We start from the raw sequence: 27,944 nt of genomic DNA on the forward strand, positions 1-27,944 counted from the left end.
TCTTTGCCTCTATTTTCTTGTGCAGGGACCGGGACTCTCCGACCAAGATTCCAGACGGACTTGGGAGAAGCGCCGCCAGGCCTAAGGTCAGGGAGGACTGGATTAGAGAGCTTCTGGAGGGGCTGAACGTGTTCAAATCAGCAGGTCCACATGCTCTCCACCCCAGGGTGTTGAGGGAATTGGCAGAGGTTACTGCAGGGCCCCTGGCACGGCTTTATGAGCACTCGTGGTGCTCTGGCCAGGTGCCAAATGACTGGAAGAAATCCAGTGTGGTCCCCATCTTCAAAAAAGGGAAGAGGAAGGACCCGGGCAACTATAGGCCAATTAGTCTTACTTCAGTCCTGGGGAAACTTTTTGAGAAGATCATCAAGGAGCACATCTGTGATGGGCCAGCAGCAGGGATGATGCTCAAGGGCAACCAGCATGGTTTCATTAGGGGCAGGTCCTGTCAGACCAACCTGATTGCCTTTTACGATCAGGTCAGAAAAGCATTGGACGCAGGTGTCACGGTGGATGTAGTCTTTCTGGACTTCAGCAAAGCCTTTGTCACTGTCTCCCACCCCATTCTCATCAAAAAACTAGGTGACTGTGGCATTGATGCCTACACAGTCAAATGGATGGCAAATTGGCTGAAGGGTCGTACTCAGAGGGTGGTGGTGGATGGGTTTTTTTCGACCTGGAGGGAAGTGGGCAGTGGCTCAGTCCTTGGGCCCTCACCATTTAATTTATTTATTAGTGACTTGAACGATGGGGTAAAAAGCAGCCTGTTTAAATTTGCTGATGATACCAAGATTTGGGGTGAGGTAGGCACGCTAGTAGGGAAGGACAGATTACAGCAGGACCTGGACAGGTTACAGGGGTGGGCTACCGAAAATAGGATGGGTTTCAATACTGACAAGTGCAGGGTGCTGCACTTGGGCAGTAGGAACTAGCAGCATGCTTATAAGCTGGGAAACTACCTTCTTGAGAGCACAGTGGCAAAAAGAGATCTTGGAGTCAGTATTGACTCCAAGAAGAACATGGGCCAACAATGCGAGGTCATGATCAGTAGGGCTAACCGTACCTTGTCGTGCATCCACAGATGCATCTCTAGCAGGGCCAAGGAGGTGATCCTCCCCCTCTATGCGACACTGATCAGGCTGCAGCTGGAGTAATGTGTTCAATTCTGGGCGCTGCACTTCAGGAGGGATGTGGACAGCATTGAGAGGGTCCAGAGAAGGGCCACCCGCATGATCCGGGGACAGCAGGGCAGACCCTACAAAGAGACGCTACGGGACTTTAACCTGTTCAGCCTTCGTAAGAGAAGGCTGAGGGGGGACCTGGTGGCCATCTATAAACTCACTAGGGGGGGCCAGCAGTGTTTGGGAGAGACCCTGTTCCACCTAGCGCCCCCTGGGATAACAAGGAAGAACGGCCACAAATTGTTGGAGAGTAGGTTTAGACTAGACATCTGAAGGCACTACTTCACAGTTAGGGCGGCTAGGATCTGGAACCAACTTCCAAGGGAAGTGGTGATGGCTCCCACCCTGGGGGTCTTTAAGAGGAGGCTTGACGTCTACCTGGCTGGGGTCATTTGAGCCCGGTTTTCTCTCCTGCCCAGGGCAGGGGGTCGGACTTGATGATCTACAAGGTCCCTTCCAACCCCACTTCTGTGAATCTATGAATCTATGAAAATCTGTGAATCAAATTGGAAAGTTAATTACCATCATGGGAGGAATTATCTTTTGAAAAGATAATGGTTTAGGAGGTCATCACTTCAGACAGCTTGTACCAACACAGCCTCTAGGTACTAGGTGTTACTAGGGCAGCTTCAGTGAGGTTTACTTGTGCTGCAGCAGAGCAAATGCCTTGCCATGTGGACATAGTTCCCTCCCTGCTACAACCAATAAATACAACATGAGCAGCCCTCATAGGATGAGCAGGCCTTTTTAGAGGTTGGAGCTTACCTGCCTAGGTGAAGTAAGCCCCATGATGGGCGCATGAGATGTAGAATCAGGTCTGTTGGGGAGAGATAAAGAGCAGCCTGATGCCAGTTAGAGGGCAATTTGTGGGCAATGAAGCCTGGTTTCTATTGAGCTGGTCTGAGGTGGAAAAATAACTCCTCTCTCCAAAAAAGGCCTGGCTTCTGCTGTTGGGAGTGTTGTTGGGTACACTGGCTCCTGCTTGCACCTCAGTGCTTAGATCAGGGGTGGCTAGCCTGGGGCAGGAGAGCCCACAAGTGGCACGGGCAGCCTGTGTGTATGACATGTGGTGGATTGTGGTATGTGGGGATGGGGGGTGGGACAGGTGGCATGGTGACAGAGAAAGCAGGAGGCAAAAAGCAGAGCAGCAAATCAAGCTGGGAGCACGAGGAAAGGAGCAGAAAGCAGAGCAGCAGATCAGGCAGGGAGCACATGGCTATGAGCAGAAAGCATAGCAGCCAATTGGGAATGGAATCGGAGTAGTGTCTGGGGAGGGTGCAGAGCTAATTTGTGGCATGTTTGGCTCCAGCTGGCTTAGTGCGGCCTCAGAGCTCAGCTTGCTGGAGAGGGAAGGGAAATTTTCTACCTGTATTTAAATTATATTTACTCATAAAGTGTGATAGACCCAATGCCACTGACAGGGAGGGAAAATCCTTATATTATATCACCTGCTTATTAGGCATGTAGATGCCCAGGATCTTACATATGTTGTGTGACATAGGTGATCTGCCTGAGACAAAAAGCACAGCCTTTACCCAAAGATTTTGCAGCCTACCAGTAGAACGAGACCTATTCAGTAGAAGGCAAGCAGCAGTCTTAGGGCTGAAAAGAGGCCATGCTCTCAGCTGTATTTGACTGAACAGGAGCTACTCCATGTGACCTGGTATATAATTAGGTACTTAACACTTGGTAAAAATCATTGGCACATGCCATGCCCATATAGCATGGAAAGTTAAACCCTGCAGGCCTGGCCCAGGGCTCAGTTATGCTCTGGAGTCCCGGCCCTGCACTAGAGGTGGGATATGGAGTTGTTGTGCCCTGGAGGGTGCTCATTTGGGGCAGGAAGCCACAACCCAAGCTGGGGTTCTGCTACTACATGACCCTGCTACAGGAGGCAGTGCAGTGAAAACTCCCCTTGCCAGCCTGGCTGGTGTGTGGGAGGATGGACCCCTGGCTGTAAGGGAGGGGGCAGGTGCTGCAGGTCAGGAATGGTTCTTCAGGCAAAGAGGCACAAAGACTAAAATGGTGCCTGTACAGGGAGGGAGGGAGCTTCCAGCATCTCTTCCACCTTCTGCATGTAGAAAGGAGGCAGGTCTAATCTGTTGTGCAGGTCTGTAGAAGTAAGCTGTTAGCACAGAGCAAGCATGGAGTAAACCCAGAGTAAGTTCTTAGGCCCAGCACACTTCAGTCCCTGTACCCACATGAATATTCCCATTAGCAAAGAGAATCCTCAGAGAGTCCTTCCCTTTCCTCTGCTGCCAAGTGCCAAGGTAGGGACAGTGACAAGGAGAATAGTCTCCTCTCCCAAATGTTGGTGCCCAATTTGTCCAAATCATTACTCATTGCTGAATGATCCCTTATTAAAGCCCATGCAAAACAAGACCAAGCTGCTGTTCACACACATTCCCCAGGGCTTAGGGATCTCCCAGGTCTTTCCTTACTCAACCGATCAGACAGATTCAAAGCAGGAGAGAATTATCTCAGGAATCAGGTCTGACAACTACAGGTCTTAATAACATCTCAGGTCTTAATAACATCTACTCAGTGCTAGATCTGCCTTTGGTGCCCTCCCCCAGAACAGAATAATGAGAAAGAAAGAGGTGCTGTACAATCTGTATGGTAATAAGGGTACAGGACACATGGCCCCAAGCCTGCAGTCTAAACGAATGCGGTGTTGTAATTTAACTCGACAAGCCCAATGCTGTAATAAAGTCTGATTGCACTGAGAGTTCCTTCTAGGCCTGTCTATCTCCCCAGTGTGTCTCTGGAAGCCTTAATTAAAGATCTGATGCTCTCGGCAGGTGAAACAAAAGAAGGAGGAGACATTTGAAAGCAATGGGTCGGGTCATCGGATGGGGTAATTCTGTTGATACTAGTGGAATGGCACTGGCTGCAGCAGCTGAGAAGCACATCCTATGGGCATGTGTATGTTATGATTCATGTGCAGAGTCCATGGGCTGAGCCAAAAGGTCTCTCTTATGTGAGAGGGAGGAAAATAAAGAGATGAGATGAAATCTCCAAGTGAAAGCACAGTGTAGATCAGGGTGGCCAACCTGCAGCATAAATGTCACAAATGGCTCAGCCAGCTTCTGTGTATGGCACATGGCAACTTGGGGAAAGGCCAGACAGTACAGTAGCAGATAGGGTAGGGAGCAGAAAGCAAAGTGGGAGATTGGGCAGGGAGCATAGGGCAGGAAGTAGAAAGTAAAGCAGCAGATTGGGTAGAAGAAGTGGATCAGAGTAGTACTCATGGAGGATGTGGGGCTAATTTGTGGCCCGCCAGCCAGAAAGGTTGGCTCTCTCTGGTATAGACACACTGTCCTTGCTAAAACAGCACAGCAGCTGGGAGCGAGGAGAGATTTAGCGCAGTGGTTCTCAGCCTCTTCTATACTGGAACTACTACTCTCCCCTTCTCTAGCCAGAATGCCTTTCCAGGACCAGGTGGCCCCTACCCCTTCACTCTTCTTTGTAATCTCCACAGGACTCAAATGTGGTGGGAAAAGAGAAGTTCATAGCTACATCCACCAGAAATTAATATGAGCCGGCAGTGTGATGCTGTAGCAAGTAGGGCAAATAATACTCTGGCATGCATCTATCAATGCATCTCCAGCAAAACCTTCTGCTCTACTCAGCACTGGTGAGACCATACCTGGAGTACTGCATCCAGTTCTGGGCACCACGCTTTAACATGGCTGTAGACAAGCTTGAGAGAGTCCAAAGAAGAGCCACCCATATGATCAGAGTCTTAAAAGGCAAGCCACATGAGGATAGGCTGAGGGATCTGGGACTCTTCAGCCTAAGGAAAAGAAGGCTGAGAGGGGACCTGGTAGCAGCTTACCGCTACACTAGGGGAGTACATCAAGGGCTTTGTGAGCAACTGTTCACCAGGGCACCCAAGGGGAAAACCACGAGTAATGGCCACAAATTCCTGGAAGATCAATTTAGGCTCAATATTAGGAAAAACTTCTTCACAGTCAGGGTGTCCAGACTGTGGAAGAAGCTCCCTCCAGAGGTGGTGCAGTCACCTGCCTTGGAGATCTTCAAGAGGAGACTAGACAGTCACCTTGCTGGGGTCACCTGAACCCCAGTTATCTTTCCTGCTTGGTGCAGGGAGCTGGACACAATGATCTTCTGAAGTCCCTTCTGGCCTTACAATCTATGAAACCACAGTTAATGCTATACAGCACCATGTCCTTAGTAAGCACCTTCCTACCCTAAGAGAGAGCTCCAAACTTGTGCTGATTTAAAATCATCCTGAAAACTGGAATTCAGCTTCACTGAAAACCACATGGACTCAACCCTGCTTTGGCAACTCCTTGGGAGCCATCATGAAACCCAAGTTCAGGTTGTGCAAATATGCCTGCAAAGGGGAACTGTAGGGCTGTGGCCATGCAATGGCCAAACAGTAGGAGAAACCAAAACTCTTGTGGGGAGCAGGCACCATGTATAAAAGAATTATTTGTGCAGCCAGGGTGTCACATGATTCATCTATCATCCAATCAGGAAGCAGAAACATTACTGTGTCACTCAGATGCCCAAGCATCCAGGTAGGCAAGTGAATCATAAACTGGTCAGTTCCCAAATCAGCGCTGGCAGCACATGAATTCTGATAAATCCTAGAGCTGGAATTGGCTTATGACAAGTATCTATAGGGGTGAAGGGTGTAGTGATCAGTGAACTAACTGTGATCCATTCACAGGAGCTGGACAGGACTGAAATCCTGCCTCCCTCTATGAGCAGGCTCACCACCTCTAGCACAGAGCTCTTTCTTTCTGCTCTCTTTTCTCCTCTGGTGTCATTTATCAAGTGTTTTGAAGCAGGGAATGAAGGCAATAAGCCAAGAGCCCTTGATGATGATCTCAGCACAGTAGTAATTCTTATTTCCTCTCCTTTTATTGCCAGGCAGCTGAGGTGGGTGTTGTTTTATTAGGTTTAGCCCATCTTGATTTCTCCCCTGTCTTGGTAGAAGATATTGTTTGGCAACTAGAGAAAAGGATCAGAGAGGGAAGGAGGGATGGACACAGGCCTGGGGAATCCCAGGGATAAAAAGGAGGAGCTTTTCTTCTCTAGCAAGCAACACACTAATGAATGCTTGGATGCCTGGCTGGGATTATGGGCACTGAGTGCGATTAGCAGAACCACACACATGATCCCAGCAGCAGCACAAGCCAGGGGGCCAACTCACCCACCAGTGCCTCCCATCCCACTCCCAACAGTAGCAGGATTTCTGTTTCTTTACTTTGGTGGTACTTTTATTTCTTCAAATCAATATAGCCTAAAATTCAGCAGATCCTAGGTTCACAGGAAAGTAGGGCTAGAAGGGACCTCTGGAAGTCATCTAGTTCAGCCCCCTGCTCAAAACAGGATCATCCCTGAATAAGATCCCAGCCAAGTGCCGGTCCAACCTGCTCTTGAACATTTCCAGGGATGGGGATTCCACCACTTCTCTAGGTGGCCTGTTCCATGCTTGGCCACCCTCATAGTCAGACAGTTGCTTCTAATTTCCAAACTCAATTTCCTCTGCTGCACTTCAACCCATTGCTCCTATAAACCAGGTCCCTTCCCCCACAAGTCCCCCTCCCCTCCTTCTCCAGCATCTCCTATAGGTCATGCTTCCAACTGAGCCCCATATTGCTCTCTTATGCAGTGACCAAGCCATCTGCAGAATATTCCTCATCATCTTCCTCTGACCCAGCAAGTGGGGGGGGAGGGGGGGCAACTGATTTCTCTCAATTGGAGGTGAGCCCAGTTACCTTAGAGGGCCATCACATCCTGTGCCACTGTTCCTATATCTACAACTCAGTGGACAATCTGTTTTTGATCTTCCAGTGCCCTGCCTAGACTTCCTCCTCCTATCTCTACAATCTCAGGCCAGGAACAGACATTGCATTTGTCCCTGAACAAGTTGTGCCTGGGTTTGTTCCAAAACAGAGATATCCCAGGATTTGTATGTATACATATAACCCTTCTAATTAGGGTATAATTAGTGACTGAATGTAGTGCCACTTTTCTATCATTGATTCAATGATGCAATTCCAGAATAACCATACAGACACACTTTCTGATGTCCTGGGATCAACTGGTAGTACTTTTTATCCTGTTAACCTTTTTTGGATTTATCCTGGGACAACAGACATGGATGTCTGAATGATTGTACTTTATCCCAGGATAAAAAGGTTTATCCTGGAACAAATGTGACATCTGTTTGCAGTTTCAGTGTTGTAGGTAGATGTTTCCCTGATTCTCAAATAACAGCAATCTTGTCTGTTCTACAGTCAGTGGCCTGCCTGCATTTTGGCTATGATCAGGCATGACTGGGGGCATCAGAACTCCTTGGCTTCTGGACCTGGGACTTGCATGTAAGATCCCCACTGGATATGGAAAGTATCTGAATCCCCCGGCCTATGGGTCTGAGAGGGAGGATACTTGTCTGGTTGTAGCATTATGGTTTATGGAGTTTTAGAGACACAGCTATTGAGCCTTGCTCAGTTGAATTTGGAACTAAATTGGCACTTGAACTAAAAAAGAACACAAACCTGGTCTTTCCTCTTACATAGGACATATTCTCTCAATGCCTAACTTACATCCCAGAGGCTTTTATGGCTGCTTCCATGTGCCTCAGGCCCTCCAGGCCTCATCTACTAAGCAAGGATGGGTTTGTGCAGATGCGAGACTGCCACGTAAGACACAGCTCTTGCAGGAAGCAGTACTGGTTTTTCATTAAAGGAGGTGCTCCTCCCTTTCAGCCAGTCATACTGTGAAGGGGATGCTCTGCACTGTTGCAGAGGATAGGAGCAAATCTGCAGCCCTGGCTATTCATGACTATTAGAATTCCCATGACATTTAACTCATTTTCTTAAGAAGCAGGGCTGTGAAGGGATTATACATCTACCCTGATAATTATACTCCACTCCTTAAAGCTTTCTGAGTCTTTTCAGTAACCTCCTCCTGAGGTTCTGGCTGCATCTCTCCCCACACCTTTTTTAACACGCTCCCCATCTGTGGCCTCACCAAGTCTCAAGGCCTTTTGATTCACCTCCTCCTGGTTCTGGCCAAACTTGCCCTCTACTGGATGAAAAAGGAGGTCCTGGCTGGGGGGAACTCAGGCAACTGGGGGGCTGCTTTCCTTTAACTCCTTCATTCATGTCTCCAAGCAAATTGATACACTGGAGGAGCAGTGGGCACTGGCCAGTCCTCTCTGCTTGATGTCCCTGCCTTGGAACCCTCATTCTTAGCCTGTCACCTTGACTCCTATCCCTGTTTTAAGGTTTGTTGTCCCATGAAATCAGTTGCTACACATTTAGCAGCCTTTAACAACAGAGTGGGGCTTATAGTTTCGGGGCAGAGGGTGCAGGCCTACTGAGCCAGTGTGTAACGGATGGGCCTGATTCTTTTCTATTGGTTCAGTTGGGGTAGTCAAGAAAGTTTTTTTCCAAAACTGGAAAAAACATGAAGGATTTTGAACAAACCTCTTCTGAATAGAGGTCTCTGCTCATGTGCAGGCTGGTTCCACAACCTGCTTATACAGAGAAGTTTGGGTCGCATTGGCTTGCCAAAATCAGCAGGTAGATCTTCAAAAAAGAAAACAAGAAAACCGCTCAGCAAGTTTGGTACCAAGCCAAAAACCTGGCCATAGGTGGCACAGTGGGTACCATGATTCCAGAATATCTGGCCACAGTGATGGGAGCTTCACGCTTAGAAACCTAGCCCTCTTTAGAACAGCTGACTGAAGGGGCCGTATTCATTGCTGTCACCTTTTCCATCAGTGTAGAGTGGGTGCTGAGTGCTGTCTGTCTGACTAGGTAGCACTTTACATGCAGTGACCTTGATGCTAATGACAGCAGGAGCTTCAGGGCATTTGGGGAGCTGATCCCTGGCCTCTGAGGTCTGTATACTGCTTCACTGCTTCTTTGTTGGGGGGAGGGGAAGGGGGTTGGAAAGCAGTCCTGAGTTATCTCCCTCCCTTCCCCTGCCTGGAGGCTGTGCAGCCTGGGTAGTTAGTACAGCAGTTTGTAGTGTGACCAGTTAGGCCCCATTCAGCAATGCTCTTGGGCACACTCTTACACTTATCAAAGGCCTTAGCCTTATGGAGTATCCTGGGAGTGCTCTTCAAGGGGCTAACTCCTCAAGTAACTCTGATGACTTCACCCTTTGACTCTAAAGAAGCATCTGGTCTCAAAGCCATAGTTCAGCCCAGGTTTGGCTGGAAACACAGACTGCATTTGCCAAAAGCTTCATAAGGCCAAAGATTTAACGCTGCCGAGGTGCCTCCCAGTGTTTTTAGACACCCAGCAGGATTTTCAAAATGTCTGCCTACCTCTTTTGGCATGCAAATAGTTAAAAATCTGTCCCACACATGCTAATGGGATGGTGGTGTCCATTGTCCTGTCCCAGCCTCATATCTCCCTCCATTGCCTTGCTCCTTCATTTTGCAGTAATTCATCAGACATATTTTTCCTCCTTTGTTTTTCTTCTTTTCAGCATGGCCTGGGAAGATTTACAGGTAACAGACACCTCTTCAGCAGGACCCCAGGGTCGCTGGTGCAGTCCAGCTCAGGTGGCCTGGCAGGTTTCAGGGCATTGGGTTTCTTGTTGGGCATATGATACCTGGGATCTGAGCAGATGGAGGAGGAAGAGGTCGCCCTGGTGGCCCCGTAAGCTTGACAGCCTCATCAGTGAGCAAGAAGGGCCTGGATCCTGAAGCATGATAGGAAGCAGTCAAGCCAGCAAGCATTCTGGCTTTTAAGTGTATTAGTGTGTGCAGAAGGGAAGATGGCTGCTTTCCTTATAACAGCCTATTTCCATCCTGTTCCCACAGAATTCTGTTGGCACCTCTCACTCCCTGTAGGCAAACTCCTGTTATCCCAGCTCTGCATCACGCTCAGCCCACACCTCTGTCCAATGACCCCATCAGTCTGGACCTAAGAAAAGAACACCCAGAAAATATAAGAGCAAAATGGCATCCAAGATCTTTACAGCTGTAGGAACTGCTAGCCTGCAAACAACCATTTGGGGATGTTAACATTTAATGCAGCAGAAAGCAGTATGGGTTCTGTTTTGAATGTGATGTTTCAACCGGGCTGTCACAGACTAGGGACTGAGGTGGGTGCATCACCGGGCAAGAGGGATTTCACTTGTTAATCACCTCTCCTTCCCCAAGTGCTCTTCCAAGAAGCCTTCTTGTAGCAACAGCTCACCAGAGTCAGTGGCTTTGCAGTAGGTAGGGATAGGCTGGAAACTGGGTGGAAAACCTAATCTCCTTTTCTTGTGTGTGTGGGCATGTTTCTTCCCAGAGATATGCTTTCCCATGCAGGTCAGGTGTATGATCTCCCTTGCAATGGGAAGCCCAGAGTGCTGGTTGACTATACCAGATGGGGGAAGCAGAAATGAGCTTGTAACAGGGAAGCCTGCCCCCTTAAGGATCCAGGGGTCTGGAGCCAGTTCAATTAACAGATCAAACTGGGAAGGAACAAATGGTTATAAAAGGCAATGAGTGAGTCAGGTGAGAGAAAGTGCTTTATGGAAAGCGTACTGTGCTGAGAGAGCCAAAAAGAACTGTCTGGGAGCTGCTCAGAGGCAACATAAGATACTCTGGAGGGAAGAAAGGTTTTTGTTTTGATGTTTTCCCAAGTTAGATTGGAGAATAAGGAAAGAAACCAGATGTGGCAGTGAGCCCTGCCTTGGTTGCAATGTCCCTGCATTGGATTCAGTGGGGTCCCCACCCTGGCTGGTTGGGTCCCAGGGGAGGTGGGGGCATGGTGGATAGCTCACAAGAGAAGCTAATCAGTTGGCATGGCAGGGGACACAGCAGTCCCGGGAACTGGAATTTGCTGATAGCAGGAGGCTGTTGATTTTCATTCTTCCCCCTTGAGGGCTCTTTCTTCTGGGTCTCAAATTACCCACTCAGAATCAAGATAAGTGCAGGCAGGGGAGAAACTTGGAGTCATGGCAGGAGAGTTCAAGTCATGACATGAGTCAAGGACCTGGGAGAGGGGAAGGACCTTGTACAGCTCCAAGCACACAGCCTGAACTCCATGATCAGGTGTTAGTGGAGAATATGTCCTAAGAGTTGATTTAGGGGGCTGTAAAACTGAATGCAAGTGTCAGCAGGCAGCCAGCAGGTGGCATTGTGTGGCATGCTGCAGAGTTCCTGCTTCCAGTAGTGCCCAGCTGTTCCCAGTTGAGGCAAAGCCCTTTTGGGGAAGAGGCTGTAGAAAGGACCCAGGCTTCAAAAACCTCTTACGTGTCTAATCTAGCCAAGACTTTGTCTACCCAGGGTATTAGCCAGCACAGGGATCATGCCTAGAGTGGACCAGATGGAGTCTGGCATAGTTTATGCCAGTGTGGAGCCTGGGTGCAGCAGCCTGGGGACTAAAATTCCAGCATAACAAGGCTTAATTCCCATTCCCAACAGTCCTTCATTCCTGACATGCCAAGGGTGGTGACCGGATTCTTGAGGCTTTCTTGTGAGCTGTCTTGCATGCTGGATTGGCAATCGCAACACAGCATCCTCAGATTTCCAGGGGGCACAAGCAGGTCTCGCTCACTGAACTTCAGAAGAGTTCTGAGGAGGCTGGATTCTCCCCCTTTTACAGACAGGGAAGCTGAGAGGTACGAGGAAGAAAAATAGCTTTTCTGAAGCTGTAAATTGAGTTGGTGTTTGAGAGCCCAGGAATCCTAGTTCTCAGTTATGCCACTGCTTCATTTAAATACCAGGCTCAGCTCTGTTCCCACAGCTGGGAATGGAACCCAGCTGGGGTGACTCCCTCCTTGATCTAACCTACAAGCACCCACTTCCCTTTACGCCAGGGAGAGAACCCAGACTCCTGATCCATCAACCCCCTGCCGCCCACTTCTTTCTGTGCTGTGATGTATGCAGCAGGGGGCCCCATGGCAGCCAGAACACACCTGGAGAAGCCTGCAGTGACATGTGAAAGCAAGTAGGAAAAAGTGATGCAGTGGCCTCCAAGCAAATTTGCAGCTGCAGGTGACAATCTGCTGTGACTCAGAGGCTCCTCAATGGAGTCTGCAATGGAACAAACAGAGACTACCTGCCTTCACAACATCAGGGAGCTACAAGAACCAAAGGAAAATGAGCGAGCACAGGGCCACTAATGGGACCATTGAAACCCCTGATGCTGGGAGGCTAATTAGCTCCCTGATTAGACCTGGTTTCCGGTGCTAAATGAAACACCCAGCACAAGGCCATCAGCATCATTACTGCTTTGATTCTAAGCACAGAGCAGGCAGCACAGGCTGCTTCCCCAATTCTGCATTTCCTCAGCTGGTCAAACACATTACAAAACCCGCACCAAACAGGCTAGGCTGGGCTGGGCTTTTGTGCTATCTTGCCCTGTTTGCATTGCATATCAGTCCCCTGGAGAGAGAGCATTATGCTTCAGTTGGGAGATGTTGGGCAACCACCTCTTCTCTCTGATGCAGCTGACTCTTCACAGAGTTCAGTTTGCCCCTGTTGTGTGTGACGGCCCTGATTCTCTTGTAGGGAGCTGATGGGATAGCCAATGTAAGTCACCACACTGTTGTCACTACTGCACCTAATGACTTGCCAGAGCTTCATAGCAGTAGTGAGACTAACATTCAACTCTTCCTGCTTGATAACCAAAGTCGTCTCTACCCTGCAAGTAAAAGAGGAATCTCTGTCAGCTCCGTGGGGTCTATGATAAACAGGGGAATGGTTCTGGTTCGATACAGTAGAAAAGCAGGGCACATGGATGCACGCACACATCATTCCAGGACCTGATGTTCTGAGGTGCTCAGATCATGCAACTCCCTCTGGATATAATTAAAATATAAACAGATCTAATCCATCACTGGTTAGCACTGGCTTCAACCATTTGTTTTCTGGTATGTGTCACAGGAAAAGGAAATGAATATTAAAAAAAATCCTTTCTGTCTGCAATGAAAAGTGATTCAAGAGTATAAAATAATCCATAATCCAGGCCAGGCAGAGCTCAGCAAATGTCCTTCCTTTGCACCAGGGAATAGGGAAGGATCTCCTCACGCAAGACTAGCAGGGACTGAAGTGAAGTCACTGTGGTGTCTTTTGCTGCTGGAGTCAAAGGGCATCAGTTAGTCTAGTATCAATGATAAAACTGCCCCAAAGGTTTGGGGAAAAAATGGAGAATTCCCCAAATCTTCTCCCCACCACTGCCCCACAAGCTGCTACTAACAGTTACTCAGGGGCAGCAGAGGAAATAGGTGTGGCAATAAAAACTAACAGCTGGAATCTGTCCTTGCATGCTGCCAGGAATATGCTGTTGAAAGAGCTTGTTTGGCTAGGGGTGATCTGGGATACAACCACATATCACTTTTTTTTTTGGAAGGCGGAAAAAACCCCCCAAGCAAACCAGGAGACTTAATAATGATCAATAACAATAATCCTTATGTATATGATCCCTTCCAGCTCAAGAGAAAACCAGGCCTGGACTAGCCAGGGGATCTGCACCAGAGCTGCTGTTCCAGTTGCTTGGCTCTCCTAGGCTACAAAAAAGCATCATGTTTGTTGTGGGAGAAACCATTTAATGCCCGGCAAAGTATAATTGTTCAGACATCCATGTCCATTGCCCTGAGATAAATCCTACAAAAGTTCATGGGATAAGGACTACTAACAGTTTATCCCAGGATATTGCAAATTGTGTCTGAATGGTGATCTTGGGATTGTATTATTGAATCAATGGCAGAAAAGAAGCAGTGCATCCAGCTGTTCACTAAATCCTGATCAGAAGGGTGATATGTGTACATGTCAATTCTGGGACATCTCTGTTTTCGGACAAAGACAGGCACAACTTGTCCAGGCATAAATGCAATGTCTGTTTCTACTCATACTGCTCTGCCTATCAATCTCCATTGTGAGCTGCACCTGGAGATATGCATTGGGAGCTCAGGCCTGGAGGTCTGCCTTGCGCTACTCTGGTAGATCTGAATGGGGGAAGGCTGTTATGGATGTGCCGTGTTTTGGGTCTGAGGAGCTTTGGCAGAGCTGTGTGTGTAGAGAGCCAAGGGCTGGAATAGCAGGGAATTGTGGGTCTGGTCGGTGTTTTATTGGCATGGCAGGATATGGCACGCTTAGGGTAATGAGGCCCTGATCTCTGCTAAAGCCCAGAGGTGTTACTGCAACATGTGTAAACAAATAAGGGCACAGACAGAAGCAACAATTTTTGCCCAATCTGGCCATAGACAGTGGTCTATAGCTGTGACCAAACACAAGAGCACAGCTGTGGTTGAATTGCTGTTGCACCCTGGTTCAGTTGGGTTTCCTAAACTGGTGTTTCAATGCCTGGGATTCTCTGGCCTCTGTAGACTTAGGTCTGACACTGCTGCCAGCTGTTTCCAATGGCCACTTTGCTTTGCATGGGTGATAGAGACTGAGTTGGGTAAATATGCTTCAACCCAGTCAGCTTTCCCAAGGTGCTACACTGAGCAGGTGTTTGCAGAAAGCAAGGCCTGTTCACTATAGCATCAAGCTATGACCTGTCAAACCAGTGCTTTGTTCTAGAGGTGCAGATTATTTTTAAAGAGCTACAGGACTCCTAGGAGCTGTATGGAGTATTCAGTGCCAGAGAACTACACAGGAGGCTACCAGACTCCTTGTTCCTTCCCCCTGCTCCTGGACTGTGGTACCAAGTAAGTCAAACTTTAGCAGTTTGTGCCAGTGGATGCTCGAGTCCTAAAGGCAAATCAAAGAAAGGACATTCTTTGTGCAAAATGCAGAAAAAAAATCAAAGTGCACAGAAGCATCTCCAGGGACTGCTCTCACACTAGGCGGCGTGTATTTGCCAAGTGAGAAATGAAACAGAAGCTACAAGTGAAATGCAGGTGGCCGTAGTACAACCTACCAGATGTTGGGACCTAGAGGGTGGCCCTGCACTAGACCAGCGATTCTCAACCTTTTTTGTACTAGGACCCATTTGGAAACATTGATGGCCAGTTGTGACCCAGTGTCCCTCACTCGCAACCCACTGCCCCCCACCTCCCAGTGTGTGGGGCAGAGGGGGGGCATCCCAAGCAGCTGGAACTCTGCCAGCCTGCAAGAGAAAAGCCATGGTTTCCCATGTTTCTCTCCTTTAAAGAAGAAACTATTTTTAAAGTTTGTTTGCAATCCGTTTATATATTCTTGTGACCCATGGGTTGAGACATGCTGCACTAGACGGTCATCTGTCTCTGGATGCGGCTGCACATGCTGCCTTGTTGTCGTCCTTTATTTCCATGACCTGCATCCAAACCAGTACCCTCTTTGCTTTACCACTGTTGCTCCCAGGAGACTTTGGCAGAGACAGAAGTCTTCCCTTTCTCTCTGGATGTAATGAGATCTGGGTTCTTTTGGGTTGTAGGTGGAATGGATTTTGTAGAAAGCAGGCCTCCAGTGATGCCCACTGTGCAGCTAGAAGACCACCCCAGGCCAGATTTGAAAAGAGATGGTGAGTCAATGATACCAAAAACTACAGGGGTGGGGGGAGGTTATCACATGATTTGTACCAGCCAGGATCCAGGTGGAAAGCAGGGATGGTTCATGCCATCTGAACATGGCTAGTTAGTCTAGCAGTTGACTTCTTGCTTAGAGTCTGAGGGTAGTATGATGAAATTGAAGACACAACATCACAGCAGTGGTGAAGGTCATGGTACTGCTTCCCCTTTATGGCTTTAGCCAGGCCTGTCATTGCCTTTGGGTCCAAGTCTCCATGAATGGCAGCTGTTGATACACAGCATACCAGTGACTGCTGTTCCTGAGAGAGGAAGGATGGAGCTGAAGCAGTGAGCAGGCACTCAGGAGACACATGCTTACTCCCTGGCTTCACCCCAAATTTTCTGTGTGATCTTGGCCAAAGTGCTCATGGACTTGGGTTTTTTTTGGAATTTCCAAGCCTTCAGCAGTCTCCTAGAAGTCCATGGGAGATGCAGGTGTTGAAGCCCTTAGAAAACCATGTCCTTAATCCTCTAGGCTAGTGATTCTCAAACAGGGTCCTTTGACCCTGGGAGGCCTTGAGATCCTTTCAAGGGTGTTGCAGGATGCCAGGCAATGCTAGTGTGCAAACATGAGTTCAAGATAAACCCAGAGATTTCCGATAGGAAACTATAGTGTTAAAAATATTCTGCCCAGCTGTGGGCTTTCTGTGCTCTTTGCAACAGAAGATTTGCTCTAGTATTTTTCTGTAGTCAAAAAATGAGTGAAAACTAAGAGCTGGCATTTTCCAAAGGCACCTTGTGTGTATGAAGGGCTGCCATGAAGGGATGCCTTGATTCTAAAAAGGTTGAGAACCACTGGTCCAGGCCCAGATAATCTGTCTATAAAATGGAGATAGTATTTCATGCCTCCCGTCTTTGTTTGTCTTTCCCATTTAGACTATAAATGCTTTGGAGCAGAGACTATCCCTTACTCTGTGCAGAGTCCAGAACAACAAAGTTCTTTGGTGCCACCAGGGACCAAAGAGTAGAGACTCAAGGACACAGGGTGGGCAAGTGTCTGTCACAAGGTGGGATGGAGCAATTGTTCAAGGGGGTATTAAGAGGAGGAAGGATGCTTGAACTGAAAACTCTGAGAGTACAGTCCTGTCTACCCAGTTTTGAAGAAAGAAAATATTTTCATTATTAGTGTTTATTTGTATCGTGGTGGACTCTGAAGCCTTTGTCATGAGCCAGAACTTCATGGTGCCAGACACTATACAAATACAGAATGGAAGATCAGTCTCTGCCCCAAGGAGCTTACAGTCTAAGCAGAGATTCCCCCAGGAGAAGCCCTCTTTTACAGCACCCTGAATAATAACTAGTTATGCCTGCCATTGCTTTGGGACTTTTTACATTACCCTACAATGGAATGGGTGCAGAGGAGATCTCTGCAGCTGAATCAAAAAGCGTAGTATACAAAGCCATTCCCTCCCTGCCCCTTACTGCTCCTTCTCTTCTCCTCAAGGTTTCTCTGGATTCTTCTTGTAAAAAATCTCCTTAAAAAAATGAAATGTTGAAGCTGGATATCCCTCCACTGTCTCTGCCTCCCGCCCTCTTTCAAATCATTCTCCAAGGAGGGTGCCTCAAGTCTCCATCTAATCCATTTGCTAGCAAATAAGGGCTATGTCTCCTGGCCGGGGGGGGGAGGGGAGGTATAAGTGAAGGGCTGGAAAGTGGAGGCTGCTATAGGGAATCCTGCGGCTAGTGTCTGATGGCTGTGTCTGCCCCAGAATTAACAGGCTTTATTCCCTGGTTGCATGGAGACTCCCTTTCTCTCTCTCCCTCTCTCTCTCTCTTTCTCTTTCCAGGTGGAGTTTTCATTCCCCTAAGGATGGATATCATTCTCTGGCAAAGAAAAATCCACACCTCTTTCTCTCTCTCTCTCTCTCTCTCTCTCTCATACTCACACACGCGCACGCATACACACACACATACACTCACACACAGAGGGAGAGTCTTTCAGTGCACTCCCAGCATCTGAGCTCCTGCTTCTTTCCCTCCTGGATGTGTGACTTTCCCTGCAATTTCTTTCTATTACAGCTCTGAACCTGGAGAATTTTTTTCTTTATTATTATTGCTCCTTTTCCCTTGCACATGTAGCTGTGCCTGGCAGCTCTCTCAGCTCCCAACTTCATGCTGTGTGCTAGAATAGAGAGCTATTTCCAAAGACTAGAATCACCCAGCCCTCCTCCTGCTTCCATTCAAAGAGACACAGAAGCCAAGGGAGGGGAACGGGCTGTGATGCCTATTACCTATGAAGAAATCAGCTGGTGCCTTTCTCTGTCTGGTCTTCCTCCCTCTTCAGTTCCAGGACTTTGAGCAGCTACAGCCAGTAGCTGCAGGGAGATGCAGCTGACTAAAGGTGAGCCAATGTTACTTGCTACTGAGAATGCAATAAATTAAGCTAAGGCATGAGGGTGATGGTTGCCTCAGACAGGTTGAAGCCAAGAATGAGTGAGAGAGAAAGCAAAAGGGGAAACATTGCATTGGCCCAAGGAACAGATCAAGGGTGAGATTCTGCTCTGAGTCACACAGTTACAAATTTAGAGTGACTTCACTAACTTTCCATGCCCAATGAAGTACTTGGTTCTGGGATTTGTGGGTGAATAGTAATGGAAGCTTATATTTAACAGCATCATTTAAAAGATAAGAGCACAGAGCTAGGTAGAGACCTGCCAGGCTGTTGTGGCTATTCCTACATGGCTTTGAAAATGAGAGGAGAAAGTAGGGGGGGAGCACATTTGGAAATAGAGGCAGGGGGAAAAAAAAAGAAGAAACCAGAAAAATAAGTCTATGACAGACTGAGAAAGGGGAAATAGAATGTATCAAGCTCATACGAGCTGTGCTCTTAACTCTCTTTTGGGTCTCTGTATTTTGAAATCCAATGAAATATCAAACCCCAAGACATATATGGGGGGGGGGGGCAGTTTAGTATTGTGGCCTCTATATCTAGAATTGAGGCAGTGCGTGTTGGAGGACCTGCTTTCTCTTCATTGCAAGAAGAGGGCCAACAGGGATTCTCCTATCTCCCTAACTTTGTCAATAAATTGTCAGGGTTTCCCTTTTTTCAGAACTCCAGTGTTGAATCCAGAGCAGATCTGGCTCCCTCTTCTGGTGCTGGGAACAAAATGTGATATCCTTTTCCCTCGAAACAGAGGGCTCAGAAGGTGGGAAATAGCAAAGATTAAAGGGTCATTTCCTTATTATAATTTGTTTGAAAGGTTTTACTACCAAGAAACCCCCACATCAGACACCTCCTATTCTTTATTATAGCATCCAAGCTAATGTTCATCACCTCCCTAGACAAGTGCATGATCCCCATCCCAAAGATTTTACAGTCCGTGTCTCAGCGTCTGAAACATGAATGGTGCCCTCAGGCTGGTAAACGCTCTCAGCTGTATATTCCATGCCTGTTACCCTTTCCCCATCCTGCATCTTGCCCTGCCATCCCATCATTGTGTTTTTGATCTAAATTTAGATGGCACCAGGGGAGCGTTGACTTTCTTTTCAGTGTACCATGCGCCTCTATGGCACTCTATTAGTGCTGATCATCATAGAAGAGAGTGGAACATGCCCATTTCCTTTCTCTCTCTATTAGTGGGATTGTCTTTTGGCAAAGATCTGTCTGTGTTAAGAGAAAGTTGGGAGACAAGCAACTTCTGTAGCCCATCTCAGGGAATTCAGGAGCAAGCATATGCACATGCGCAAGTGCACGCACACACACATGTACACACCCCCCTTATCTTTTCTGGTCTGCAAGGTGATTTCCATTGAACATTATTGGGTCCCTGTAAAAAAGACCTTCTCCTTTCTGGAGGGCAGAAGAATGGTAGGACCCCACACAGATATGATTTTGAATAAGTTAAATGTCCTTCCTTTCTCAGAAAATGAAGGATTAATGCAAAAGAAATGCAGCCATCATGCTTTTTGCCTGTTCTCACTGCTTGATTTTTTTAGCTTTATCTGAATACACTGGATAGGCTGGGCATTTTAGGAATAATTCTCTGCCACACCACCCTGCTGTAAAGTTCTGCTGCTGGGTGTGCAGTAACGTGTTTTGCAAACTGCTGAAATACATTTCTTGTTTGGTCTTCTTGCTCTGAATGGTTGTGGGTAGCAGAAGATAAGGGACTTCTCATCAGCATGGGACAGTTAGCATTTGGGCTAATGTTTGCCCTCTCTTTTCTCCCATTTACTTCCCATTTCCCAGTGAAAATATCCCTCCAGGTGACATCTCTCTCTCCAGCCAGAGGCGACTGAATGTCAGTGCTGTCTGAGTGACACCGAATGCTCCTCTCCCAAGAATATTGAAGGATAAGAGCCCATGTTGGAGAAGAAGGATGGTACAATAGTTCAGGGAATAGTTTAGAACTTGGGAGACCTGGATAGAAGCCTTTGTTACGCTATGTGACCATGGACAAATCACTTAGCTTCTCTGAGCCTCAGTTCCCCATTTAATAGATAGAATATTTATGCTTCTATACCTACCAGAGGTATTTTGAGGCTTGGTCCACTAACATTTGGGAGGTGCTCAGGTGGACTATAGCCATAGAGGAACTAAGGAATGAACATATTCTGAATCCAAACTCACGTATGCTGCTTGCAAGACCCCAGCAGTAATTGTACTCAGGTTGGCTCAGTAGGAGGTAATACACTAACAAACTAATTTTCTAACATGCCATCAGGATACTGGTGTTGGAGCCTTCTTCTGTGAGAGCTGCCATTTTACTGAGGACACTGCGCCACAGCTTGAGACAGCCTCTGGGAACATTCAGATCCAACCAAATGTGTGACCAGGGGATACCTATAAACCTGCAGAATTCAGAGTCCTAAGAAAAGCTAGAAGCTCAGAACTAAGCGGGGTGGTGATAGGAGGGAGTGGAAGATATCTAAGCATGGCTGGTTGATTATTAATCACGGTGCATCCTTTAGGGATAAAGGAATGAAAACTGGAGATGAAGGTTTAATTGCTCAGACCTTTAAACTGCAAACATAACAGTGGGAACTGATGCTCAGGTGAATGCCAGGATGAACGTCGCACTTGGGGATCTTTTGGGATTAGGGGTGCTGAATTGTATGTAGATGATAACATTTCATAGGAGTCTAGTGCTGGACTGAAAGCCCTGCAGAGCCTCTGTCTGCAGAACAGCCAAAGAAAGGCAGGGCAGAGATTCTGCAAAGCATTCACATGCCATCTCCTTTCTGCACTGGAGGAAGCATTTTTGCAGGGAAGGGAATGAAGTGCACTCAGCTGTTTGTTCCAGGGCCTTTTTCCCCTGAGACTGCCAGTAATGGTGTGGTGGATTTTACAACAGTGCCTTGCAAAAAGTCTTGCCTAATGGGAACTGAACTTGAAAGGCCAAGCAGGATTTGCCTAGACTTTTGAGCAGACATCCAGTCATTACCAAGCTTGGCTGGAATTGAACCAGTGAAATTCTCTAGACTCCCTTTCAGTCCTCCAAGTGATCTGGCATCTCTGCAAGAGAATGATAACAGCAGAGTGTTTAGACAGATACTGTATCTTTAGGAAAAGAGCCAGACTGTGATTAGCTTTCCATGGGTGTACCAGGGGGATATGGGTGTGAGAGCAGGGCCTTCCGCCTTGTGTAATGGTTCATCTACCATTAAGGCTGGGAAATGCGGGCATTATGTAAGGTGCATGGCAATGCTGATCTTACTAACTGGAGGGGAAGGGAGATGGCTGGCATCAGAGGTGTCCCTTTTCAGGGATCAGTGTGCATTCCCCATCATACACCTCTTTCCCCTACCTAATCAATCAGCCAGACTTCCTTGAAGATGTCTCACTATGTTTTAGCTCTTCAATAGCACCTGGCCAGTACAACCAGGAGTAAAATAGTCCTTTCTAGATTCCAGTGGCACAGGGTCACTTTTCAACCATAATGTTGCTGCTATTGGAACAAATCCCCTGTTGGATATGTTTCTGGCTCTATCATTTTCTTCCAGCTTGGAAGCTTAGGCTGTGTTGGAGGTACTGTTATAATGCATGTGCTCTCTCAGAAAAACCCTGGGGAAAGGAAGCCACTTATGGGAACAGGCTGCAGATACCAGGGGCCTCTCTATGAAAGGCTCCATAAATTGCCAGACTAGCTTACAGTAATGCAGTCCATACCAGAATAAGCCCCTTGCCTAGAACCATGGCCCAGTTCTCACCCACTATTTTAACTCAGTGGTTACGTGGATGCCCTTTTGTCTGTTCCCTTAATCACGGGATGAATCAGGAGACAGCTTCCGGCCCTTGTTGGATTGTTCTTGCTGTTATCAGTCCAAAGTTGTTGTCAGGCTAATAAAAACACAAGGATTTTTTTCTGTGTAGCATGGAGGCTGGTGTTGTCAGGGGGGTAATGTACGCCTAGATTTCACTGAATGACCCTTATCTTGTGCAGCCACTCTGGAAACATATTACAAGCTCTACTTGAACGAATTTCCTTTCTCTGTTTTTGTTTCTCCTCTGCTGACGTTCTTCCCCTCTGGAATATAAAGAGCCGGATGGAGAATGTGCTTACAGAAGGTTGCAAGGGTGACCCAAACTTTGTGATACATTGGGATGAATTAGCAACCAGGTAGCCACCCCTGGGCTAAACCTGCAGTCAATGGGATTTTAGGCACTGACTGTCTGTTAGTGTCCCAATAGAAAACATATGTGTTCACTGACATATTTGCTTATGCATGCATCTTCCTGGAGAGATAAATGGGAGTTGCTTGTTTGTGCTTGTTAGCAATAAAAACCTAGCACAGACTAGTGGCAAACTCCCCCAGCAGGGTGTCAGCTCTGCAGGCCTGCTTGTACTCTCAAATCATTGAATCACCGGCTTAAAGACATGTCCTCAACAACTGTAAGAACTCTGCATTTTATTCCTCTAATTGTTTTTATTAAGAGAATATTTGTCTCAAAACAGAATTTCTCTACTGCAGCTGTTCCTTATTCCCCACCCGCAGTCCCAAGGTGAAATCTATGGCTCACTGGAGTCAATGACAAAGTCCCCATTGCCTTCATAGAGGCCAAGATGTTATCCTCAGGCTTGGCTCATACCAAGTCTTTAACAATGGCTTCATAGGATCAAAGTTTCATACATTTTTGTAGCATGGGCAGTTTGTCGAGAAAAGGTGTCTATTCTTCTATGCAAATATAGAATGAAAGTCTTGCCATTACTTTCAGTGGAAGCATTGAAGAGTTCTTTGTGCACAGGTATAGTCCAACCACAAGGAGCGGAGGGAAAGCTGTAAGCTGACACCTGTGCCTTACATGCAGGAGCCAAGGACCCAGGAGGGGGCATGCCAGGGCACTACAGCTCATATCATCAATACAATGAAAATGAGAGGCCAAGTAGCTGTCTTCTTGCTGAAACCATAACATTTGCTAGAAACAGAGTGGAATGCTGACCTTCCTGGAAAGCAGACAGTCCTGGCTCTTTTAAACTGCTTCTCTGTCCTCGGGGGTTTAGTCCATCATCACCAATTTCCTAACAATTGAACCAGAGATCTAACTTTGTCCAGTGGCTATAGCATAGGATTCAGAGGGCAAGCAAACCTTGGCTTCTAGTCTCAGCCTTGTTTGTCTTTCTGGGACAGGGACTGTCTTTTTTTTGGTTTGCTTGTATAGTGCAGATGATTACAGATTCCCTGTCCATGTTGGGGACATCCAGGCAGCATGTTAATACAACTGAGTAAAATAGCAAGATCTTGGACAATGCTCTTCTTCACCAACAGTACCTATTTGTGAATTTCTTTGGGATCGAAACATGCAAGGTGTGAAGTGGTGGTGGTAGTTGGGTGAAATGCTTGGGAATGGTAACCACAGAGCTTGGTTTGAACTGTCATTGCCCTGCAATATATTCAAGGGCTGCTTTTTTGATGACTGGAGTGATGGGCTTTGACACAGCTCAAGCCTCAAAGCAAAATCTCCACATTAGAAACCATCATCCAGCAGTGGTGTAGTGGAAATGGGAGTTCAGTTTCTGCAGTGAGATCACTGGGAAAGAGGAAGAGCCTCAGAACACTACAAGATATGTACATGTCCTTGGTGGTATTAGATGGGTTTTCCCAAGCAGTGTGGGTTCAAGAGTTAATGTTCAGCCAGTAAAACTAGAAAAAGACCCCAGATCTTCTGGCTCCTTTCCCCCCTCCCTGCTCCCACCTTTGTCTCTCTGATGAACTTGTTTTACTTTTTCCCCCTTCTTTTCTCCTATTCAGATGCGATGAATCCCGTAACCAGCTCCAAGGCTACCTGACAGAGGTCAATGGCTGCTTAGCAAGGGGCTGCATGATTATGCAGATAGATCAACATGCCTCTAGCAGACTGGTTTCTTCGCCACTCAGTTACTATGTGGGTGCTCCTCCAGAGCTTTGTTCTGATTGCTTTTTGCTTCCATTCAGCTACCACTTTCCCAAAGGGTTGCTACCATGCAGAAGAAAATGGCTACAAAACCATCCGCTGTAGCAATGCTCAGCTTGTGGAGATCCCTAAAGACATCCCCAATGACACCAGAAAGCTCTTCCTGGACTTCAATCACATCACTTTCCTCCCCCATGATGCCTTTCGGAACTTGCCATTATTGCTGGAATTGGATCTGTCCCACAATGCCATTACCAGGATGGAGATTGGGGCTTTCAGGGGCCTGTTGGAGAACTTGCATTCCTTGGACTTGTCCTCAAACAAGCTGGTGTCAGTCAACAAGGACGTCTTTAGCAACCTGAAGGCCAAGGTCAATCTCTCCAGCAACCCTTGGCTGTGTGACTGTAAGCTCCAGGAACTGATTGGGAAAGTAGACCTGATGGTTGGCTCCTCAGGGGGCATTGTATGTGATTCCTCTGCCCAGGAGGAGCATGTTGGCAAACCATTCCTGCAACTGATCACAGATATGGACTTCTGCAGTGTTTACAAAAGGACCACAGACATAGCCATGCTGGTCACCATGTTCGGCTGGTTCGCCATGGTGATCTCATACTTGGTGTACTATGTCCGGCAGAACCAGGAAGATGCCCGGCGTCACCTCGAGTACTTAAAGTCCTTGCCTAGCAAGCAGAGGAAGTCAGAAGAGTCTTCCACCATCAGCACAGTGGTGTGATTGACTAAACTTTCCCTCTCTGCCACATCCCACCAAACTGAGGTACCCAGATGAATCCATGGACAGACTGCCACTGCATTTAATGGGCTTTCTCTCAGCTCCAGGGACATGCAATGTTATTAAACATAATCAACAACAACAACAATAATAATAATAATAATAATAATAATAATATTTTTTTTTATCTCTGGAAAATAACAGATGGCTTCAGGAGACCCAGCCTAGCCCACCCATGTTTGCTCAAAACAAAATGGGAGCAAAAGTGGCTTGTTTTTTTTCCAAGATTTTGCAGGACAAGAGCCAAGATGGCTCCAATACTGAACAATTAGCAAGTAACGAGTGGATGCAGGAGGGATTTGGGCATCTGTTTATTGTGCTGAGTTCAAGTCCCAGTTGGGATGACTTATGGTGAATGAAGTGTTAGGGAGAAGTTTTTTTACAGAGGGAAAACAAAAGAAACATGGAGTGTTCTTCTCAAACATTCAGTAATTACTCGAACTAGTCCCCTTTCAGCTGTTAAACTTCATTTTAAAAGTGTTTTATTTACTTTACAGAAATCTATCAGGGCATTTTTAGAAAATCAATGTTTCAGCTACTTTCTGGCTTCTTCCTTTGCTGTCAGCAAGGGATGTTTCCAGCAACCCTGGGAAAACCCTGTGATATTGCAGAATACTTGAAAATTGGAGAATAGTATTTTAGCTGAACTGTACACTTCTCTTGGCTTTGAGGAATGCTGTGCATCAGGTTTAAGGCAGATCTCAATTGCAGGAGAGTGGTATGGGCTAATCTCCATCAGGATCATGAATTCAAACTGTACTTAAAACATTGTTTCCTTCTTCCTTCTAAGGGCCAGTAAATTCAACAGGAGCAGAGTTTGTTCAGCTTCTCCAAAGCTTTGGCCTTACGAGAGATGCAAAGAAGAAAGGGATTCTGTTCTTAGAGATGGCTGAATCTGTTAGGATAAAATAAAAACCTTTCCCTGCCCCTAAAATGCTCCCCCTCCCCTTCACCCCAACCTTTCTTGTAGAAGCAAATCAGAAATGAACTCGTCAGTGTTCTGGAATGTTTATTATACTTTCACGGACTGGAACTAGATAATGTCAAAATGCCATGTGAAAAGCCATTCTCACAGCTAGCTTAGCCATAGCAGCCACACTGAAAATTACCCAAGGGAACTTGCCCTTATGAGATTTTTCCCCTGTCTACAGGCCAGAAGAGTCCCATTTTGAGGCTTGGATGCAGTCATGGGCAGGAGATGCACACAGCAGGTACAGGTACTTGATTGAACCCTGTCCTGGTGTGTGATTTGGCACGTGCAGTGAGAGAGGGAATGCTTGATGGTATATGAGCATCTCTTTTTTTAATGTATGGGTGCCAGACCTGAAAAATGAATAGATTGAGCCTGAAATCTTACCCACCCCACCACCTGCCCTCCATCCCAATTGTAATGTTGTGCAGTGATTAAAACTGTAGGGTTTGGGGAAGGGCTTTCTGTGGTTCAACCCTTTACAAGTCAGCCTGCCTCATAGCAAGTCATTCTCCCAGCTCCTTACACATAATCTGTGGCTTTTACTTCCCCAGTGGCTATTGGTCATGGCCGAAAGACCTTGCATTGAACTGGGGGTATTCCTCACCATCCTGCACTTAATGGCCACCAGAAGAAAGGACTTTGGTCATCGTGTTTACCTTAGGACTCACAAGTTTGTCGACCTATCACTGTGACAACAAGTTGGGAGAAGGACAGATGCAGTGTGTTAAAATAGGAAGCCACGTTAAGTTCTCTCTCTGTCCCCCTGCTGGCAAGTGGTCTCAAGCTCTCCTAACTCAAGAAAAAACCCAACAGCTCTTCTCTGCATTTTCAGTATTGGGCTATAACATTCTCTCCTTTTGTGTTGAGAAACAATGCTATAACTTTTTGTGATTAAAGAGGGTCCTGAACCGTGATGTTTTAGAGCTCAATTGGCTTGTCTCCCAGGCTTAGGTTATGTGTATGTGCACATTTGGATCAGAAGTTTTGATTTGGCCTTTGATGGGAGGAGGAGAGGGGAGGGTGTCAGCTGCTAAGTTTGAATCCAGATTCAGCTGGTCTTTAAAGAAAAGAAGGTCACTCAGAACAAAAATCTTAAAAGTAACAGCTGGACCTATTGCCGGTCCAAGAGGAAAAAGCCACACAGCTGTTTTGCATGGTTCATCCATCTTACACAAACAAGATAAATTGCCATAATGCAACGAAGGCATGGAATACAGCTCCTTGAAGTAAGGCTTTGCCCTGATTTTAGTAGACTTTGAATCTAGCCCCAAATCTCCCCCCCTTGCTTATGTAGTTCTGAAAGCAACCTGACAATATATTAGACCGTTTTATTGCTATTATTATTACTATTACAGACAGGCTTTCTGCTGCAAAATCTGGATTCAGATCCTAATGAATTAATTTTTGCAACACTTGGGATGTTTAGCTATGGGGCCTCGGTTCAGATCCTTCTTTATTTTTTTCAATCACCTGTTGAGATCAAATTATCCAGAATTGTCAACAACAATCTTTGAATATTGGGAGAGCATGAGACGGCAAATCTTCAAATGATGTGGAAGAGATTTAGAGGCAGGAAGCAGCAGAAGGTCACTTGGTGCTCCTGAGCAGAACTGATATCCCACGCACAAATGGCCTCCAAGCTCAGATACAGTCAGAGCTGCTCAGATATATTTAGAAGTGCCTACTTTCCAAACCTTTCCAGGTTTCCTGCACCACGCACAAACATCTTTTGATACTGTCTGAAGGCACCTGTGTGCTTCCCCTGGGCTGCGCATTGACGGCAATGACCATTGAACAAATTATTCCTTTTTAGATCGATGCTTTGTCCTGCATGGAAGTGTGAACGTGGCTGATTAAATGAAATAGATTGTTCATGTGACAAATGAGAACCAAACATGAATGAACTGCATATTCTACCCCTTCCCCTCACCACATCCACATGCACACGCACTCCACATTCCCCTCATGTCTATGCTCTGTTACCAAATCCCAGACGAATTCTCATCTGCTGGGTTGCCTGGTTTAAAACACTGAGGTCAGGGCATCCTCACCAAGTGGGAGAATGTTTTGATAACATCTGACTAAATGATGTGTTGTGTTTAAATCGGCCTTTTACATTCTTACTTTATATGACAATAAAGTTGACTTTTACTTTGGAGTTGGTGTCCCTTGTGTGAAAAGGGT

The 27,944-nt window shown here is 46.8% G+C and overlaps 1 protein-coding gene across 1 annotated transcript; it reads left to right on the forward strand.

Moving 5' to 3' along the window:
* Positions 1-17,374: 17,374 nt before the first annotated feature.
* On the forward strand, positions 17,375-27,918 carry LRRC3C (leucine rich repeat containing 3C). The gene is made up of 2 exons (XM_019482522.2): positions 17,375-18,006; positions 23,856-27,918. Exon 2 carries the CDS (start codon positions 23,948-23,950, stop codon positions 24,728-24,730), a length of 783 nt encoding a protein of 260 aa, XP_019338067.1. The 5' UTR covers positions 17,375-18,006; positions 23,856-23,947; the 3' UTR covers positions 24,731-27,918.
* The last annotated feature ends 26 nt before the right edge of the window (positions 27,919-27,944 follow it).

Source organism: Alligator mississippiensis, chromosome 4 (assembly GCF_030867095.1).
Source record: "Alligator mississippiensis isolate rAllMis1 chromosome 4, rAllMis1, whole genome shotgun sequence".
NCBI classification, from domain to species: domain Eukaryota; kingdom Metazoa; phylum Chordata; order Crocodylia; family Alligatoridae; genus Alligator; species Alligator mississippiensis.